The sequence below is a fragment of the Pteronotus mesoamericanus genome, unplaced genomic scaffold, assembly GCF_021234165.1.
Source record: "Pteronotus mesoamericanus isolate MK-2021 breed Mesoamerican mustached bat unplaced genomic scaffold, CSHL_Meso_final contig_179, whole genome shotgun sequence".
NCBI lineage: Eukaryota > Metazoa > Chordata > Mammalia > Chiroptera > Mormoopidae > Pteronotus > Pteronotus mesoamericanus.
Window position 1 is genome coordinate 1176720 of NW_026555075.1, and position 21345 is coordinate 1198064.

Genomic DNA, 21345 nt, shown 5'->3' on the forward strand with positions numbered 1-21345 from the left:
GCAGGTGCCTTAACCTGAATACATTATGACCTTGAGAAGTGGAGAACTCTGGGGAAAAATTTTTAGCCATGGAAAAGGTAAATGGGGCTGAGGAAACTTTCAGTGCTAATTAAATTCAGATAAATTCTCAGAAGATATGACCAATTCTCCATGGAATTGTCTTGGCACCCTTGTCAAAAATCAGTTGCCCATAAATGTGTGTGTTTATTTCTGAACTCCCAATTCTATTCCTTTTATCTATACATTTAATCTTACGCCATTTTCATTACTGCAGCTTTGTAGTCAGTTGTGAAATCTGGAAGTGTGAGTCTGCCAACTTTTCTCTCCTTTTCCAAGATTGGCTGTTCTTGGTCCCTTACGTTTCCCTGTGAATTTTGTGATCTTGAACTTATGATCTTATGATTTTATGAACTTGTTAATTTCTACCAAAAAAAACCTGTTGAGATTTTGATAGGGAATATGTCGAATCTGTAGATTATGGGGGAAGTATTGCATATTAAGAAATTAGTCATCTTAAGAAATTAGTCTTCCAATTCCATTTATTAAAGTCTTTTAAAATTTCTCTCAATAATGTTTTATAGCTTTCATTGTATGTCTTTCACTCCCTTTGTTAAATTTATTCTAAGTGTTTTATCCTTTTTGATGCTGTTGTAAGTGGATTTATTTCTTACAGTTTAGTATCATTTATTGCTAGTGTCTAGAAATACAGCTGATTTTTTGTGTATCAATTTTATATCCTACAACCTTGCTCACTTCATTAGTGCTAATATTTTATATGGATTCCTTATGATTTCCTGTACACAATAAAATACTATCTGTAAAGTATGTTTTAGAGTATTTTGGATACTTGTTTTACTTTATATTAGACACTCTGTAATATTTGGTTGAGTGAATCAGTTTTAACATTAATAAAGTTTCATTTTTTTATATTTTTCATGCAGGATAAATCAACCAGCAAAGAAAAATCCAAGATATCAGTAAGATTTTTACCCCAGTTGTCTATGGTAATTTACCAACATGTCATTTTGCTTTATATCATTATACTCTATTGTTTTATCATAATGTTTATTAGTTTTCAAACTTGTAAATAAGTTACTAAGTTTCTGTTGTTAAATTCTGTGGTCTGTTTAATTTTTTTCTGATAGAGAATATCTATAAGGTATATACCTTAGGGAAAATAACTGTCTTAATAAATGAAGTATAAGCTATAACATGCTAGCATGTATAGAGTATTTGAGTATTCTCAATAAATGAATTTTGAAGATGGTCTAACAGAATCAGTGTTGGAGTCAAGAAAAAATTTTTGTCACTGATGGCTGTGTGAGACTGTTGGGGAGTCACTTACCTCTCAAAGCCCTAGATTCTCTGAATTAGTGTTGATTTGGTGATCTCTGAGAAGGTGTCACTTTCTGGCACTAAAATGCTGTACTAAAGCTTTTTCATTATCTTGACTTTGAATTATTATTGTTTTGTGGAAAGAGATAGGTAGTAGACGCTTAATTTGTAAAGTGCTGGACAAGTAAGATTTTACTGCAGTAAAATGTACTATCTATTAATTATGTTGAGTTTAATGCTATTGAGTTACACTCTTGTAATTCTTGGAAGCTGAGTTTAAGTGGAAGTTCAATGTAAACATTATATGTTTTGCAACATATTTTAAAAGCTCAGAATGAGCTCTAAAATGGAATCTGCATTACTTCATACAAAGAAGATTCCTAATAATTTGAAATATAAGATTCTTTCAGCTTGAAAAACCTTGAATGAAAAATTTGCAAGCAGCCTACCTGGTGTGGCCCAGTGGATTGAGCCACCAGCCTGTGAACCAAAGGATTGCCAGCTAGATTCCCAGTGTAGGGCACATGCCCGGGTTGCAGGCTGGGTCCCCAGCAGGGGGCGTGTGAAATGCAACCGCACATTGATATTTCTCTCCCTCTCTCTCCCTCCCTTCCCCTCTCTAAAAATAAATAAATAAAATCTTTAAAAAATTTTTTTGCAGGTAAATGTTCTTGAACATTTGAAAGTACATATTTTAATTGTGAACTTTAAAAAAAAAATAATGCCAAGATTATCACACCATGCTCCAGGAAATAAATCATAGTATCTTTTTTCATTAGTTCTGCAAATATCTATTTTATTTTTTCTATTTTAAAAGATAGAGACCTGAAATGGAACAAACATTTTCTCTTTTAAAACTTAACAAATTTTAAAAGTGGAGAAAACATTGCTGTTAGTTTTTAAAAAATCCTCACCCAGGGATATTGATGAGAGAGAGAGAGAGAGAGAGAGAGAGGGAGAGAGATATGGATGAAAAAGAAACTTTGATAGGTTGCCTCCCATACATGTCCCAGCTGGAGATCAAACCTGGTCAGCACTCCAACCAGCCAAAGCCACCGGTCAAGGCTGTTAGTTTTTTTTTAATGTTAACTAGTATGTGGCCAAATTCAAATTTACTTAATAAATATTCACTGGCTGAGATGAATGAATTTTTCTAGCCAATGAGGCATATAATTATCTAAAATCTTTTGTTAGCTGATTTAAACCTTATACTGTGTTCATATTTAACTGTATCTTGCAGTTTTCCTTCCATATCCTTTACGTTTTATGTCTTTTAAGATAAGTCAAAATTTTAAAATATTTAAAAAAGCCATTGAATAAAATCTTTTTATTTGAATATTAAGGTTTGTGCATGAATAACCATTCCTGATAGTAGTTAAAACCAGAGAGATTGTCACTACAGACCTCCATGCTTCTGGAGGTGATCCTGTCGTTGAAGTCAAGTTGAACCAGCCCCGGAGACTCCCAGCCTTAGTGAGCTGGTGACCCAGTTCTCACCCTTTGTGCACACCTCGCTCATTGCCCTGCCATGAATCTTAAATCCTTTATGGAGCAAGATGAGAGTGAAAAAAATGGAAGGGCAGACAGAAGGATGGAAGGTCACTGATTTTTAAGTTGGCTTAGCTTCTTTTCAAGTGGAAGAAGGGCCTGAAAAAGGACTTGTGTGCCCTGTAATTGGAAGGAAGCAGGAGTAAGGGATTGGGGGAGAGTAAAACTAGGAAGAAAGAGAAGTCAATCTGAGGGTGTGTTACCAAATTGCCTGTCACACTAGGCAATTGGGGTGATCTGCCATGACCTCCTGAGGGCTTATAGAATGCTTTCTGGAATTGTCCACTTGAAGATGATCAGGGGTAGCATTTATCCATCAGCGCTCGTTTCAAACTGATGGAGGTTGCTCTAGAGGATGTTAACTCCTACCCACTTCTGGCAGCTCACTTGTGTGTGCCAAGTGAGCCATCCTGAGATTCCCATGGCACTCGAGAAGCCTCACCGCAGCGAGGTGGGTAGACATTTTCCTCAGGCAAAACACTGTCATTCCTACATGAATTGAAGGCAGCAGAGAACTGTTCATTACAGCTATGTCTGGAATCAGAGGTGAGGCTCAGAGGGTGGGAAAGAATGTGAGACACAAGGTTTGTTTGATAATAAAGTCATTGTGCCCTGAACGAGTGGCTCAGTTGGTTGGAGTGTTGTCCTGTACACCAAAAGGTTGCGGGATCGATCCCTGGTCAGGGCACATACCTAGGTTGTGGGTTCATGCCCTGACCACACAGAAGGAATCCAATGGATGTTTTTCTCACACTGATCTCTGTCGACCCCCGCTCCCTCTACCCCACCCTCAGTATCAATAAATACATCCTTGGGTGAGGATTAAAAATAAAAAGTCAGTGGAATTCCCTCATTCCCTTAAGCCCAGCCTCAGAGGAGTGCCAAAGCACACTGAAAGGATGGTGTATGCCTAAGTTATCATCGAAAAAAATGCAGACTAAAGTAGAATTGCTTAACAGCATTTGAAAAAAAAAATGTAGATGTTATTTTAAAATCCACCCTTCTAGCTTTATTGAAGAACAACATTATTTAGCTAGATGGTGGTCTGGCTTATGAGTGGCTGCTCTTCTTGGTTAGCCAGAGAACCACTACTTATAAAATATTCTATGAGATGTGTATTCGGCACTACATTATAAGAAGGGAACATTAAGGCCCTCACCACCCTCCTCTACTCAACGGTGCCGAGGATGCGGGGTGAGAGCTCAGTGTGCACAATGGGTGTGAGGTCCAAAGAACTCAGGTGTGTAGGGGTTTGTGTGGGAGACCTGAGTCGAGCAAGATGTTTTGTACATTTGTCTTGGCTCCAGTACAACAGACCTCGTTTGAATTGCCTCTGCATCCTAGTATGAATATTCTAGAGCCTCAGACCATGTATCCCAGAACCTTAATCATCTATGACACTGTTCTATCAGGCCTTGACTGCACCCTCCTTCTACCCAAAGGGAAGCCTTTCACTCTGAGAAAGTGAAAACGTGCTCATGTTCCCCTTCACATCCTGTGGCCCACTGGGAATTGCAGAAAACTGAGCCATTTTGGGGTACAGCATTGGATATGTCTGAAACATTCACCTAATCTGCTGTTTGTACTTTCGGAAGTACTGTCTGAAGTTCACTGCAACTCTTTTTATTTTTTTAAGGGCTTGATTAACCAATTTATATTTTTAAGATAGAGTTAAAATTATTTTAAAGTTAGTTTTTCCAGCCCTATAAGGCTGACTTAGTAGTCGAGATGGAGCAGAGTGAGGGGATAGGCGATCAGGATAGGCACACAGATATATTCCAGTCAGACTTTAAACAAGAAGAGAATTACCAAAGCAGTGTTATTTATATTCAGAGGAAATCATCTGCAATCGTAGTTAAAAAGAAAGTTAAGCTTTTTTGATACCTGTTGAAGAAAGTGCCAGATTTCAGGGAGATAGTGAGGGGACATTGGCAGTTCTGTGCGTCAGGGTAATCTAGCCGACATAACAGGCACACCCCCAAAATCTCAGAGACCCAACCCGACAAAGACTGCCCCGTGCTCACATGAGGTCTGAGGCGGGGCAGGTAGCCTGCGGGAATGCCTGGCCGCCTTGCTGTGGGTGGCAGGCGTGAGAGAGCAATGGAGGAAGTGCACCAGCTCTGAACCGCTTGTCCTGCTCACACTGCGTTGTCTGGCTCAAGGCCTGTGGCTGTGGAGTAAGTGTAAGAGAGGCTGAGAAATGAAACAGTTTGGGCGTATTCATGGGGATATGAAAACTAAGACAAAGTCCCTTTAATAGGGGACTTTTTGATGTTTCGGACCAGGGGAGAGGATGATTAGGGCTATGCCTTAGGAAGGTTGAGGTGACCTTGAGTTACTAGCATTTTCTTTAAATCAGGTTGCCTGGATTGTTTTTAAAACCTGCTAAAGTCTCCTCACAGCTGACTCCAGTTTTTTTCCTGTATATCTTGTTTACTGCTGTCAGGACCATTTGTGAAATAATCCTTTGTATGTCCTTGCATGATAAATAAGGTAACAGTATAATTTATCATCCAGACTGAGATGCCACTGTGAGTGAAAGTGGTCCTTATTATGCTTGAGCAAGAGGTATAAACTGAAACCATCCCCACAAACTGGGACTTGAAGTCACCCCAAGAGGAGGCCGCAATGGTCCTTTGTGGCCAGCCAGGCCAATCAAGCCCCCAAACCCATGTCTTCAGTCATATGCAGCACCCACCTGTCCAGCCCTCCCTTGTCCCTGATTAGGTTCCTACTCAAACATAACCTATGCAGAAAGGCCTCACTACCCCATCTAACCTAGCCTTCTCCACCTTCCATCCCCTGTACCCTGCTTTGTTTTTCACCATTGCCCTTATTACTTCCTGACATTACACGATATATTTATTCTGAGGTGGCTCTCTGTATCTCTATTGAATGTAAGTGCCACCAGCAGAGGGGCTTTGTTCTATTCATGATTGAAGCTCTAGTGCCTTAAAGACAACCTGACACATGGTCTGACCCATGGTAGGTGTTCAGTGAATCATTGTTGAATAAGAGAATTGTTATACCTTCCACTTCAGTTGGGCCAAGTCCCTTCACCATCAACCCCAGCATCTCCTCCCGAGGTGTTGTTTGTGATGCTCCCTCTTCTTTCAGTAAGCTCCTTGCTGTCCTCTGTAGAGGTATGGCTGTGCTTCAAGACTTAACTTCCATCCTTTTTCATTTTGAAATTTTCTTTGGATATTCTGTTCCACACCATCTCCTATCCTGGATGATGGGAGCATGTAGTTTTTAATATTAACTGGACTGTGCACTTTGTGGAGGCATAAACTTTATATATATAGTCTTAGAAAAGTCTAGCCATTATTAATATAATGAGAATGGTTTGCACGACATTGATGTAACCTGGCAGCCAAGGAGAGTGGACTGGAATGCGCATGCGTGAACAATGACAACTTCATTGTACTAGTCATTGGGGGCTGTAGATGCCATTGAGTGAGCATGTGTACTGTGTGGCCATCGCATTCAAAATGATTGTGCAAGTAGAGCAACAAGTCTGCATCAAATTTTGTGTTAAGCTTGAACATTCCTCTGTGGAAACTATTCCACAGAGTGGATGATTCAGAAGGCTTTTGGGGATGATGCAATGAGTGCAGCACAAATAAATGTGGCACGAATGCTTCAAAGATGCTCGAGAATCTTGAAAGTGATCCACATTCTGGAGGGCCTGCAACAAGCAGAACACCTGAGAATATTGAATATGTGTGGGCTGCAGTCAACAATTGGTGACTGACAGTGTGAGAGCTAGTGGCTGATCTCGGGATTCTAAAAACTACTGTGTCCAAGATTTTGACACAGGATCTTGGCATGAAATCTGTCGTGGCAAAATTAGTTCTGCGGTTTTTGCTACCAGAGAGGAGGAACATTGTGCTGCAGTTGCTAATGACTTGATTCAAACTGCTGCCAATGAACCAGATTTCCTCAAGAAGGTCATAACCAGAGATGAATGGTGGGTCTGCGGCTATGATTTGGAAACAAAGGCCCAGTCTTCCCAAAGGAAGTTGCCTGGTTTTCTATGCCCGATGAAGGTTTCGCAAAGTCATAGCAAGATTGAGACCATGTTTTGAACAGTGGAAGAGATGCTGGGAGAACTGTGTGAGGTCCCAAGGTGCCTAGTTTGAAGGGCACTGAAGCGTCATTGTCCTAAGTACAGTGTTTCTTGTATCTTCTTCAGTAAATGTCTCTATTTTTCTGGACATAGACAACAGTGTGGGGATAGCTGGGATGAGGGGGTATAAGGGGACTAAATGGTAATGGAAAAAAATAGTAAATATTAGATTTCAAAAAGTCCGTATTTTTCATAGCACATGGCTGGATACTTTCTGGACAGCCCCCCCCCCCATACACACAGTCCTTATGTATACAACAGGCACAAAAATGGTATAACCTGGCTTACCTCATAACACTTGAGAGAGAATTAAATGAGAAAATTTATGTAAACTTAATACACAGCACATACTATAATCAATATACTCTTAAAATATATTATAATCAATACCAAGAATCATTGACAAGATAATTTATATACTTTGTATTTTGTACTAAGTCTTAAAAATGTAGTATATATTTTACACTTAAACACATCTTTTCAGATGAATAACATTACAAGAGGTCAGTAGCTAGAGGTGGCCAGTAGATGCTGTTTTGGATAATGTAACTTTAAAGAATACATGATTAGCAGACATAAGGAGCAGCCATTCCCTTTAGGTCTAAGGGAGAGCACTCAAGGAAGAAACTTAAAAGATCTAACACTTTACAAAGCTAAGATTAAGACCTCTTGGAGAGGCAGAGGCAGTGGCCCACTTGGGACCTTTGCTGAGGTGTTCCAGGCCTGGGCTGGGAAGCGAGAAAACCACCTGCAGGGATGCTGAAGTTTGAAAGGAAGGCTCCCTCTGTGAAGTGTGGGGAACATTCTGGAAAGTTACCCTTAGGAATGCCACTGAAACCTGCTGGAAGGTGTCTGCCATAGGCCAGGAAGTACCCGAGGGCAAGAATGCTGACAGCCACACTGTGGGAGACATGAGAGAAAGCACTGGAACCAGGAAGCAAAGTCCCTTCCTCTTACAGTGTTTTTTTTTCTTTTTCTTTTTTATCATTGTTCAATTACAGTTGTCCCCCTTCCCCCCCATTACTCTCCCCTGCTCTACCTACCCCGACCTCCTACATTCAGTCCTCCCCCTGACTCCTGGTTGTCTTTGCCCATGGGGCCTTTATACTCTTTCTTTTTTTTAAGCACCCTTTATAATATGAATACTGCTAAGCAAAGGAGAAATATTACAGGATTCCACTCAAGAATCAAAAACAAGGGCAAAAAAAGTAGATTCAGAGCTGAGAGGCAGTAAACTGACAATTGGCAAAAAGCACAACTCATATTATCTGCTTATAAATCAAAGTCTCATTCTCAACAAGTGCTTCCTCTTACCTAGAAGAAATTTCTACAATGGAATCATCCTCTACTCAAAGGAGATAGCAGCACTTTTCTCTGAAAGTTCTTGCTAAAAAGTACAAATGCTACTTATGGCAACTTTAAGGTGTGTTATCTGGAATACATTGTGAGCTTAGGAAGTAGGGCCTTCTGGTTGTCAAGAGGACCAAGCTGATATTTTAGTGATGGAGAAGGGAGGTGGAGCTGAGTAAGCCCTGGGTACTGAAGAGGTTCAGATAAATTCCTAGAAGATAATGTAATTGATAAAAGGTTTTGCACACTTTTTAAAGCTTTCTGACTAGTATCGTTGGGTGCCTTTTTTACTTCTTTCCTGGCTGTGAAGAAAGCAATTCTAAGACAAACTTCGAGAACTTGAAAAGTAGTGGATTATGTCTTTGAATATTTTAGATAGTATGTGCTTCACTTTATAGCAGACTGCTGAAAAATTGGTTGAGGGATTCGATTTTTGCATTAACAGAGTTCCCCTCACCCCCCATATTTTCCATGCAGGATAAACCAGGCAGCAAAGAAAAACTCAAGGCACCAGGAAGAGTTTTACCGCAGTTGGCCATGGTAATTCACCTATACACTCTCAGTGAATTTTTGCCCTTTTAAGAATGTTTATTAGTTTTCAAACTTGTAAGTAACTAAATTTCTGATTTTGAATTTTGTGTTCCATTTGATTATTCCCTAATGGAGAAATTCTATGAGGTACAGATATTAGGAAAAATAACTATTTTAATAAGGTAACTGTAAAATATAATTTCCTAGTTATGTTCAGAGTATTTAAATATACTGGATCAAAGATTTTCTAAGATGGAATAGCAGAACGTATATCTGTGTTGGAGTCAGGAAATGGGGCCGCAGGTGACAGCTTTGCCCCTAATGGCTCTGTGATCTGAGATGGCCCCTTAGTTCTCTGGGGCTCAGTTTCTGATCTTGAATATGAGCACAGTTGATGATCTTTGAGATGTATCTTCCAACAGTGAAATGTTATGCCACAGAGGATTCCTCAGATCTTTCCATCTTTTCTTTTTTATTATGACTATAAATTGTCATTGTCCTGTAAAAGAGGCAGTTAATAAACATTTTTAGCTGATAAGTACTGAGTCAGGTATATTTTACTATAAGAAATTTTACTACCTACTAATTATGGTGAGTTCAATGCCATTGAGTAATGCCCTTGTGACTTCTGAAAGTTGAACTTAAGTGAAGGCTCAATGCAAACATTTGTGTGTGTGATAAAATATACACAACATAAAATTTACCATTGTAACCATTTTCAATTGAACTGTAGTTCTTTGGCATTAAGAATATTCACATTGCTGTGCAGCCATCACCACCATCCATTTCTGAAACTCCTTCATCTTCCCAAACTGAAACGTCCCCCACTACACTGTAACTCCCCATTCTCCCTCCTCCCATCTCATGGCGCCCACCATTCATTCTACTCTCTGTCTCTATGTATTTGACTATGCCAGGGCCCATACATAAGTAAAATCATACAATGTTTGTCCTTTCATGACTGGCTTATTTCACTTAGCATCATGTTTTTAGGGTTCAACCAAAGCATTATCTTTGAAAGATATAACAGCCGAGAACAAACTGTGAAATTGAATTTGTATTTAGAAAAGACTTCTGATAATTTAAAAGGAAAGACATGTTTTATCTAGAAACTTGAATTGATATTATTCTGTGAAATTGTATTGAACATTCCAAAATGCACATTTTAATAGAAAATATGCTTTTTTGATGACCTGATTATCATGCCAAATTCTGTAGAATTGAGCTATAGTATGTTTTCCCTAGTTCTGCAAAATCTATTTTAAATTTTCTAGTTTAAAAGACAAGACTTGAAATGGAACATTTTATTTTCTCTTTTAATATTTAACACATTTTAAAATAAAAAAAAATACTGCTTTTAGTTTGTTGTGTCTTGTTAGTATAAAGGTTTAGAAATGTAAACTTAAATTTCCTTACTTAATATTCAGTGACTGAGTTTCCTGTCAGGGTATGCAATGGTCTACAATACTTTTGTTGGCTGATTTAAACCTGGTTTTATGTTCATATTTGGCCGTACATTACATTTTCAGCATTCTTTGAGTTTTATGTGTTTTAAAGGAAAAGACATTTTTAAGATGTTTTAAAAAATACATTTTTTTAAAAAGCATTTTGTTTTGGATGTTAAGGTTTAGATTTAATTAAATAAATGTTCTGGCGATAGTTAAGACCAAGCGTGATTTTCATTACAGACCTCATGCTTCTGAAGCTGATTCTTGTTGAAACCAAGGTGACCGAGCACCAGTGGCTCCCAGCCTCTGTGAGCTGGTCCCCCGACTCTCACCCCTCTGCTCCTCTCACTCCAAGCACTTCCACAAATCTCAGATCCTTTATGGAGCAAGATGAGAGGGGAAGAAGGGAAAGCAGGTGGATGGTTGAAGAGCACTAATTTATACATTGTATTATCCTATTTTCTTGTTAAAGAAGAGCCTGAGATAAGGACTTGTGTGCAGGTAGTTTATTTGGAAGCAGAAGTAAGGCACTGGGGAAAGTAAAACTGTGAAGAAGAAGAAGTCAGTATAAGCAGCGGCTAGCCAGTTGGTCTGCATCTGAAAGGAAGACAGTGACTCAATTGTCAGCGTTAAAAAAATTAGTACCTTTTACTTTAAAATCCTCCCATCTGTGTTTACTGAAGAGCTATGGATGCCAGTAACATTGGGTCTGTGCTCTGGTAGTTCAATAATTGGCTCGAGCTCAACAAATTGTTGCCTTTTGAAAGAGTTAGGTGTTTCTCTGTTTGCCACAGTCCCTACCCTGCCTTGTTTCCCAGCACTGAAACCGAGGGCCCATAGCTATCGACCCCAGCCTTCCCCTGTCTTTTATGACACCTGCCTGAATTGGTGTACGTACAAGAATTTAGGACCCCTGCCTTAAATGGTGGAATAAATGTGTGAGTTTCCAGAGTAATCTAGAGACACTGAAAGCCATGAGGACAGGAAGCCTTTTGGAGCTGGAATATAGTGGAACTCATTAGCATTGGAGACCAGCAGAGGGTGCCTCTCATGAAAATGGAAAGCTTAAAAAGCACTCACCAATATCTGGGGGTGAGTAGTCACTCTGGAATGAACTCCCCAGTGTTAGTTACAGGTGCCCACATCAAAGCAGCCCAAGGTCCTTTGGCAATGTCTTCCAAATGTCACATAAATGGCCTTTCCCAGGCTTGAATAAGATTGGCTGTTGAGGGCTTGGCCCTTCTTTCCAGATGTCCTGATTTGTTGGAGAAAATGTCTGTGTTTATAATGCTCATGCATTTCATTAAAAAAAGGTTGTTGTTTTTTTACCTTGTCTTTTTAATGCATTGAAATTTCACCCTGCAGGTTAGCACAAAGCCCCAGTGGCAGCAGGCAGCTCCATCATTCCATTTGAGTATAAAGAAGGATGAGGATATTCCAGAACAGTTTAGTGTTAAAAACGAACAGTCATGTGGTAAGACCTTTAATATTCAAGCTTAGATTTAAGAAAATTTTCTAAAGAAAAAAATCATATGGCATTTAGCTAATAGAGTAGTGAAATTATAAAACTAAAATAACCTTTATATCAAGTAGAAAAATTTATCTCAAATGTTTTCCTTCAGAAAAAGATTGATTCCAGTTGTTAGCTATTTTAGGCTGTTGTAAATGTTATAAAAGCTGACATTTTAAGGATTGAAATATTTATATTAAAATTTTGATATATTGTGGTCAGAATTTGCCTATGCATCAAAGACTAAGAATTTTTTTCTAAGAATGATTTTAATAAGTTGTATACATTATTTCCAATTTAGTTATTTTAGTATTTTTTATTATTTTGACTCATCAGGTTGATTACATTGAATATTAACATTTTTTCATCATGGTCTTTAAATAGTCCGAAATAGTTTTGTATTCTGCTTTTATCATAATTTTAATCTTGTTTATTTTAATAATATATGATAGAAACATAATTGGAAATTTGAGTTTACTAGCATATTATTCAAAATATGAAATAAAGTTATTAAATAATCTAGAAATAGTGTTTCTATTATGATTACATGAAACAAGAGTAGTTTAACTTCCTGATGGGGAAAGGAAGATAATTATACTATGATAACTTGAGAACTTAAAGCCTGTAGTTTTTTCTTACAGGTATTTTAGCACTTAATTTTAAACACTTAAATGTTGCAGCTTACTTTTTAGATGACTAACTTATGCTTTTTAAAAATTTAGCCAAATACATGGGACACGGAAAAAAGGGCACATTACTAGACCAAGTAGAAGATAGTTGTGCTGGGCCATCTACTTCCAAATCAAAGAGCAAATCTCCACATAAAGAACGAGAGAACTTCAGAAGCACTCTTGTTAATGTCATTATGTAAGTTCTATAAGCTAATCAGTATGTGTTATCCTTGCTGGGGCCCATGAAAACTATTTATCCAGAAATATAAGAATTATGTGCATCTCTAAGGATGCTCCACGGCCTTGTTGGAATGAGATCAGGGTAAAATAAAGAATGAAAGATTGAGCTTGTCCCTATTAAGTGTATCCCTTTTTAAAATACCACGAGCTGAAAAGGTATAAACGTTAATACTTCATGGTAGCAAGAGAGCAAAATGTCTGGGAGTTCTGGTTGTAGTCATGGTGGCTGGTGGAAGATTTGGAACGGTTTTTTCCCCATCTCATTGGCTCAGGTGATGTAATGACTTCATTGCATTGTGGGTCTCCTTGTTTAGAAAGGGAAGAGTTTGGGGTGAAGTGATCAGCAGTGGCGAGTAGAGCCTCGGCTTGGCTGACTTGACTTTTAGATCTGTTTATGGAGAGCAATTCAGATGTGCACTAGTAGTTCCTCTTTGCTTGTTTCCTCACAGCTTCCTGCTAGTTATCAGTGCCCTCTTTCCTTCATTACAACTCTCAAGGTGTGCACACTGCCATTTGTGAACCAACAGAGTTTGATGACACATTTCAGTAAGCAACTTACCCTCAAAACCCTGTTCAATTTCCATGTGGCACTTTGCTAGCTGGATGGCCATCTTGAAGCGGGGACGGTGGATACCATGTGCTTCCAAAGGGAAAGGGAGTCCTGTGGAGCTGGACTGTGGGCATGTGCCTATACTAGAGTGGTTTGGAGTTTGCTTTTGACAGGTGCTGCTGGCATAGTACTAGCTTGACTCACTTATGTCTCTTTGTTTAAGCACTCTCAAGTCACTCCAGCTGTGTACAGTCAACGCTCGAAACCGTGGGTGGTAGGACTTTGGTTAGAAAATGTTAGAAGCAACATTTTCTTTGCTTCTAAATGCAGTGTCCTGGAAAAAACAGATGATCTTTCCTGATACCACTCCCTGTGCCTGTCATTACTGGTCCTAGGATGACTGAGGGTAGAACCCATCTTGAGTTTCAGCTTCATACAGGGGTCTCGGTTTGAGCTCCTCATTTCACTCAGGCCCACACCGTAATCTCCTGATGCGCGGGCATTACAGCCCGGAGCCACAACCCTCCAAGGGCAGCCATTGCCTCAGGGCTTTGCCGATTGCTTTGCCTTATGATTCCAGTTTTTCCTCATGAGTATTTTCTTTCTTGTGAACTCAGCTATTATTCAAAAAGAGTTTTGTGACACATTATTCAATATTTAGAGAATGGTACTGGGAAGTTTTTCAGATTATCTTTGCTACTGTGTTGTAAGAAACAAAAGTCTCATACATTTTATGTAATTTTTTAGTGATGCCTTTTATAAACAGGATATGGGTGGACTTATTGATATTTAATCTAAGAGTTTCTGTTCTTAAATAGAGTATTTAATGCTGTTCATAGTGTATAGTTATTGGTATTCCTTATAGGTGTGGGCTTAACTTCTACCTATTTAGTTTGTATATTTTATTCAGTATATGTTACCTTTGCTTATTTTTTCTGCATTCTATTGAATTGAATTTTCTCTCTTCTCCCTTTATTCCTATTGACCTAAAAGCTATCAAATATATTTCTATTCTTTGGTTACTCTAACATTTAAAACCACATATTGTAATTTATTTTTAAAAGTTTAAAATTTATCTTATCTTTTCCCCCTTAATAGCACAAATAAACCTTAGAATGCTTTAACTCACCTCTGAACTACCCTTTGCATTTTCCATGTGATTGTTTATTTTATTTCTACCAAGTCTTCATATTTTTAAGTTAACACTTAGATTTACTAACATGTTTTTTAATTTCTTAAGAAATTGCCTATGCAGTGTACTCTTCACTTCTGTGTTCATTTTCTTTTTTGCTGAAGCTTATTCCTTAGTTCTTTCAGTTAGGATCTGTGGGGAGTAAACCTGCGACTTTCATCTCTGTAAAGATCTCTATTTTGCTCTTACTCTTGAATTAGTGACTAAACTGGTTAAAGAATTTAAAAATAATAGTAATTTTCCCCCTGAAAACATTAGATTGAAAAATATTAACTATTATTTTTGGCATGTATTATTTTCCCCAACTTTATTAAGGTCCACATGACAGTTAGCGGGAAGGAATGTTTTATTATACAGCATCACTGACCCAGATAAAGCTGGGATCCAGAGCATGATACATTCAGTGATAAAGAGGTTTAAGTTATCCTAGGCCAACTTATTTTTCTTAAAGATGTGAACTATGTCTTTACACACAGGGGAACTCCAGAAGAAGTCACAAAATGGAGTTTCTATCTGGTATAGATTTTGAATTGAATTATGGCTGTGACATCATTGCATTATAAGAACCCTTATCAACAATAAATATAAAAGAGCATAGGAACTCCTGTGTCACTCATTGGTAACTTGTTATGTGTCTAGAAATCAGAGAAATGGTCTTTTGAAGAATGAATCTGTCTTCTGCAAAACTACATTTAAAGTCTTTTCCATCAGTGCTCCTTTAAATCCCGAATTTATAAATAACCATATATAATTTAGGAATAACTCAAGAATACTCTTGGACTTCCAGTCAAGATGGCAGCATAGGTAAACATGGCTCACCTCCTTGCACAACCATATCAAAATTACAACTAAACTGTAGAACAACCATCATTCCAAACTGTCACAAGTTGAGTTGAATGGAAGCCCTGCAACTACAGAAATAAATAAGAAACTGCATCGAGACTGGTAGGGGCAGAGACATGGAATGGGCTGGTCCCACAACCACAAGTGGTGGATAAATATCAGGAAGGATATCTCAGGGTCCCAACCCCCAGAGCAGGACCCTCAACCCAGGGTACCCATTCCAGGAAGAGACATTGCCATAACTTTTGGCTGTAAAAACCAGTGGGGATTGAGGCTGGGGAAGACAGAAATGCTGGACTCCCTGGCAGTTCCTCTTGAAGTGCCCGTACACAGACTTACTCCCTCTGAGCTCCAGTGTGGGGGCAGCATTGCAAGGCACCAGGGACATACAGGGAGAAACTGAATTGCTTGGCAACAGAGCAAGAGATGGAGTCAGTTTTCACTCAGACAGAAGTGTTGGCCGAGCCCCTGTACGTTTTCTGAGTCCTCCCACCACAGAGCCACAGAGCTGGCCGGCGGGCACCATTTCTGAGACTCCATAAACCTGGCTCATGCTGTTTGCTCCACACTGGTGATTCCTTGAGGCCCTCCACCACCCAATTTCAGGCCCACCCAAGCTGTTTAGTGTGGCTTTTCCATACCAATGGCTTGTCTTAGCCCATGCTTCAGATTTTTCTAAATTCTCTCAAAAAAGCAGCATCTGGCTTCAGTGAGCCCCATATCTCTTGCTAAGTTGCCCTAGGGGCAGCACTAGCAGCAGCCAGCCTCAATTCACAGCTTGGCCTCTGCTGGGTACCTCCAAGCCTAGGGCAAGTAGCAACAATCTGCAGATCGCTTTTTAGTTTATGCTATGTGACCCCAGACAGAACACAGGCAGTGGCTGACCTGGAAATGCCAACAACAATCAAGGTTTAGCTACCACAGGAGCATATACGCAGCCCACACAGCAGGTATACCTTGAGTACCAAGCTTAGGTGATAGAAGAGGCTGTGTCACTGGACCCTGTAGGATACCTATTATATTAGGCAACTCTACCAAGCCTGGGAGATGTAGCAGCTCTACCTAATACATAGAAACAAACACAGGGAGGCTGCCCAAATAAGGGTACAAATAAACATGGCACAAATGAAAGAACAGACCAAAACTCCAGAAAAAGAATTAAGCAAAATGGAGTTAAGCGAGCTAGGTGCAGAGTTTAAACCACTGTTTATAAGGATGTGCAAGGAACTTAATCAGGACCTCAGCAGCATAAAAAAGATCCAGCAAAAAATGAAGGATACACAAATTAAAATAAAGAACAATTTATAGGGTATCAACAGTAGAGTAGATGAAGCGGAGAATCAAATAATCAATTTGGAACATAAGAAAGCAAAACCCAACCAATCAGAATAGTAAGAAAAGAAAAAGAATCCCAAATAATGAGGATAGTTTAAGGAGCCTCTGGGACAACTTTAAGTGACCAAGATTCACATCATGAGGGTGCTGGAAGGAGAAGAGAGAGAACAAGTAATTGGAAACCTCTTTGAAAAAATAATGAAAGAAAACTTCCCTAACTTGGTGAAGGATATAGACATATAAGTCCAGGGAGTGCAGAGAGTTCCAACCAAGCTAAATGCAAAGAGGCCCACCTCAAGACACATCATAATTAAAATGACAAAGGTTAAAGACAAAGAGAATCTTAAAGGCAGCAGGACACAAGCAGTTAGTTACCTACAAGGGCACTCCCATAAGACTGTCAGCTGATTTCTCAAGAAAAACTTTGCAGGATAGAAGGGATTGGCAAGACATTCAAAGTGATAAAAAGCAAGGACCTACAGCAAACATTACTCTACCCAGCAAATCCATCATTTAGATCAAAGGAAAGATAAGGAGTTTTTCAGACAAGAAAAAGCTAAAAGAGTGCATCACCACCAAACTAGCATTATATGAAGTGTTAGGTCTTCATGAACACGAAGATAAAAAATGTGAACAATAAAATGGCAACAAATACATATCTATCTCAAATGAATCTAAAAACAAAATAAACAAATAAGCAGAACAGAAATGGAAGTGTAGATACAGAGAGCATTTTTTTGCTTGCCAGTTGGGAGGGATGTCGGGGGATGGGCCTAAGGGGTGAAGGGATTGAAAAGTGCAAATTGGTAGTTGCAGAATAGTCAAGGGGATGTAGAGTATAGCATAGGAAGCAGAGCAGCTAAAGAACACACATGCATGACTCCCGGACTGGACAATAGTGTGGGGAATTGTCTGAGGGAGTGGGGTTGGTGCCTGGTGGAGTGGGACGGAGGTGGAAAAATTGGGACAACTGTAATAGCATAATCAATAAAATATAATTAAAAAATAAAAAAGAGTACTCCTTTAACATTTAAAAGAAGAGAGAGCTTGTCTTTTTAGTATTGATGAAGAATCGGTAAAGCCCATAAAGCAGCAGATGGCCTTTGAATTAGGTCTTTTAATCATTTCCAGTATAACTGTCTCTCCATGGATAAAGAGAAAGTATTTGGGAGGGATATGGTACCAAAACAAATATGTGTACTATTTATAAAACATTCAACAATTTATTTGTTCCTTATGATTTAACAGAATACAGTCCTTATCTTTTTATATCTATTGCTATAAAACTGTTTTTCAGTAACTATTTAAATAGTTGTTTATCATTTTCTTAGGCAACAAGATGCTGTTCTAGACTCACCTACTCCTGATGAAAGCACATTTCCCAGAATGACCACTTCTGCAATAGAGAAAGACATCTTGGTAATGGCTATTTCTTTGATCTGTATAATTGGAAGTAAAGGAAGCACCTGAAGATACTTTCAACTTTTGAGATTAATCTTTGCTCCTCCCTGTGAAACTGTGTGGAAGTAGGAGTAAATATGGAGTTCCATAAGATTGCTCCATTGGATTAATGGAGGAAATCATTCTTTCCATTGTCACCTAAGACCACAATGAAAGAATCCCAAGTTTCCTCCTGCTCCCTTTGTTAAAGCTAGCCTCAGTCTTGTATAGCTTCTACATGTTTTTATTCTATGAGAAATTATCTTAGCTATATAATGTATACTTTACAAAGACTATTAACTTCTAAATAGTAATTCTTTGAGTATTTCAAATACAAAATTTTAAAAGATAAATATCAAAGTCTTTAACATTGCTAATTTGAAAGTATTTTTGTGTTTAAATATTTTTTGAATAAGTGACATATTTTAAAAGCTAATGAAAATATATTGAAGTTAAATATCCATTATTAGAGAAACACTATCATGTCTTAAAATGAATATTTTATGCACATATTTAATACCAGCTGTAAAATGATAGTATGGAATATTAATAGGTCAATTGGAAATTTTCTAAACCCTGTAGTATTGTCTTTCTGAGGTTAATGTATAGGGATACTAATGCCACTTGGAGCCTTTGAGATCTACTTCTGATTATAGATAGTAGAAGAACAAAAACTAACATACCAAATTTTCACCCACTTATAAAACATTGAATTCTACTTCTATATGGTCTTTGTTCAGTAATATAACTTGATGGTTTACAGTAGAATTATGAACTAAGATAAGAGCATTAATTTTCATGTAATATCATATGTATTTTTTAAATTTAGGCAATCTCAAATAGTGCCTATATGAACTGCACAAAATACTTTTATTAAATGTAAATAGGTCTCCTAAAACTTTAATTTTGCTCAGTAGTTTTATGTGTGATAAACAGAAGTATAAGAACTTCAATTATTATAGTTCTGAATCCACTTACATTTCTTGTTCTCCTTTATATAGAGATATTACTATTATATTCACCATGGAATTGATACAGACCATGTTGCCCCAATGGAAGATTCTTGGCTAGAGCATGTATTGAATTTAGTCCCCCAACATCTGAAAGTCCTCACTAACAGCATTCTTGCATTATCTGATGAAATGAGAGAAGATTATCTTCTTAGTGTAAAAAAATCCATAGGTAAACCAGTATTTCTCTCTTCTTTCTAATTTGATTGTCTCATTAAAGAAAAATTTTTTGAAATTGAAAGTTAATACCTATATTTGTAATTATTTATTGTATTTATTATGCTGTTTCTTATATTTCTGTTATAGTGCTCAAGATCTTAGGCAAGTTTTATTAATAATTTACAAAAAATTCAAGAAAAACACGATCTATCTGTATGCATATATCTACCTCAACAAAGGACAGAACTGAAGAAAGTTATTAAAATATTAATTATTTGATTAGTAATAACATTACTGATACTATAAAGTAGAATGTGATTAATTACAAAATTGTTGCTGTGAACCAGGGGTTGGCAAACTATAGCTCACAGGCCCAATCTGGACCACTGCCTGTTTCTATAAATAAAGTTTTATTGGGACACAATTACATACAATCATTTGCACGTTATCTATGGCTGCTTTTGAGCTACAGGAACAGAGTTGAGTAGTTGTGATAGATACCTTATGACTAACAAAGTTGAAAATATTTACAATCTGGCTCTTAACATAAAAAGTTTGCTGATTTACAGTGTGGACCAATAGATTCTAAGACCGACTAATCATCAGAATCATTTAAAAAGTACTGATTAGTGGACCCATCTGAATTAAAATCTCTGGAGAATGGACTTTTCAGTCTAAAGGTTCTCCAGTGGGTTGTGATATAATCATGGTATAATTGATGCTATGCTCAACGTTGGAGAAATCGTGATGCTTTGGAGTGGTCTGGGAACCCTTTATGGAGGAAGACATTCACTGCATTTAAGACTCTTATTGAGTGCCCTGGTAATAAAAAAAATAAAGATCCAAGTTCTTGCCCTCAAAATGTTCATAGTGTGATAAGGGAGATGGACACATCACTAAATTACAAAATAGAGTAGTAAGTGCAATGAGGAGGTAGATAGAGGACACACTCTGAGGGAGAAGAGGTGGCACCTGCCTTGTGTGGAAGGACTCTGGAGGCACCTGAATGGAGGTTGAAGAAGGGGCACAGCGTGCTAGGTAACATACTTGGCCTCGGAGATGGAGTAAACCATGGCCAATTTACACGAAAGGCCCTTTCAGGCTTGGGAGCAGTTCTGATGGCCAAAGCATAGCGTGCAGTTTGGGAAGGCAACAGAATTTGATGGCCTTTTTAAAACATTGGAAGGTGAAGGAGAGTCAGTGGAGGATTTTAAACAGAGGGGTAATAACATATATTTACATTTTAGAAAGAACATCTTGAAAGACAGGCAGGGAAATTAGAATTAACTGAGTTAAAGACCACAGAAGACAGAAGCAGAAATAGCTCTCTTTACTGATTTTATAACAAGATTGTTTTATGCTCCTAAGCAATTTAAAAGAGAGCAGCAAGACAATATGTGTATTTTTCTGTGACGGGAAACTGCTGCTGCTCTGTGGTGGTAAACTTCAATTAAATGATAACTACTTTTTGTAGAATAGCTAAACAAGAAAATGTAATATTAAAAGCTATTATTATTTTCAAATGAAAGAATAGGGAGGGATATTGTTAAGAAACAAACACTCTCAAAGATAAAGACATCATATATTTTTCATATTCATAAATGCACAATTATTTTTAAAAACAATTTAAACAATTTTAATGGAATTAGTTTTGCAATTGCTTCAAAACATACTACAATTAATATAAGGTGATTAATCAGAACTTTCTTGTTTTCTTTTAGTTGATTTTGTTTTGAAAGATCCCAGAGAAAAAGATGATAAAAAGGCAGATGAACTACCACCCCATCGTGCTGAGTAAGCTATCGAGTTTCCCTAAGAATATTAATTATGTGACCATTCCTGTGTATGTGTATATATTTACACACTGGTATTATTTTCTCATATATGTATGTTTACATTTTATGTACTTCATATATACAGTTGGTAGTTCTAACTCTCTTTATATATTTAAGCCCTAATATGTTACTTTACACATTGATGTATAGTGGGTATCCGAGTCATAGGAGTTACAGAATAAATGTCTTTAAATAAGAATGTTAGTGTTTGTGATTTTG

General features: G+C 37.8%; 1 protein-coding gene across 1 annotated transcript in view; it reads left to right on the forward strand.

The window, feature by feature from the left end:
- The window catches only part of DNAH7 (dynein axonemal heavy chain 7), a 225823-nt gene that overhangs the window by 4194 nt on the left and 200284 nt on the right, over nt 1-21345 (forward strand). The window contains 7 exon segments of the mRNA XM_054566705.1: nt 942-1004; nt 8840-8902; nt 11707-11815; nt 12574-12718; nt 18014-18101; nt 19124-19304; nt 21013-21085. Of these exon segments, the coding sequence (XP_054422680.1) occupies nt 942-1004; nt 8840-8902; nt 11707-11815; nt 12574-12718; nt 18014-18101; nt 19124-19304; nt 21013-21085 (722 nt within the window).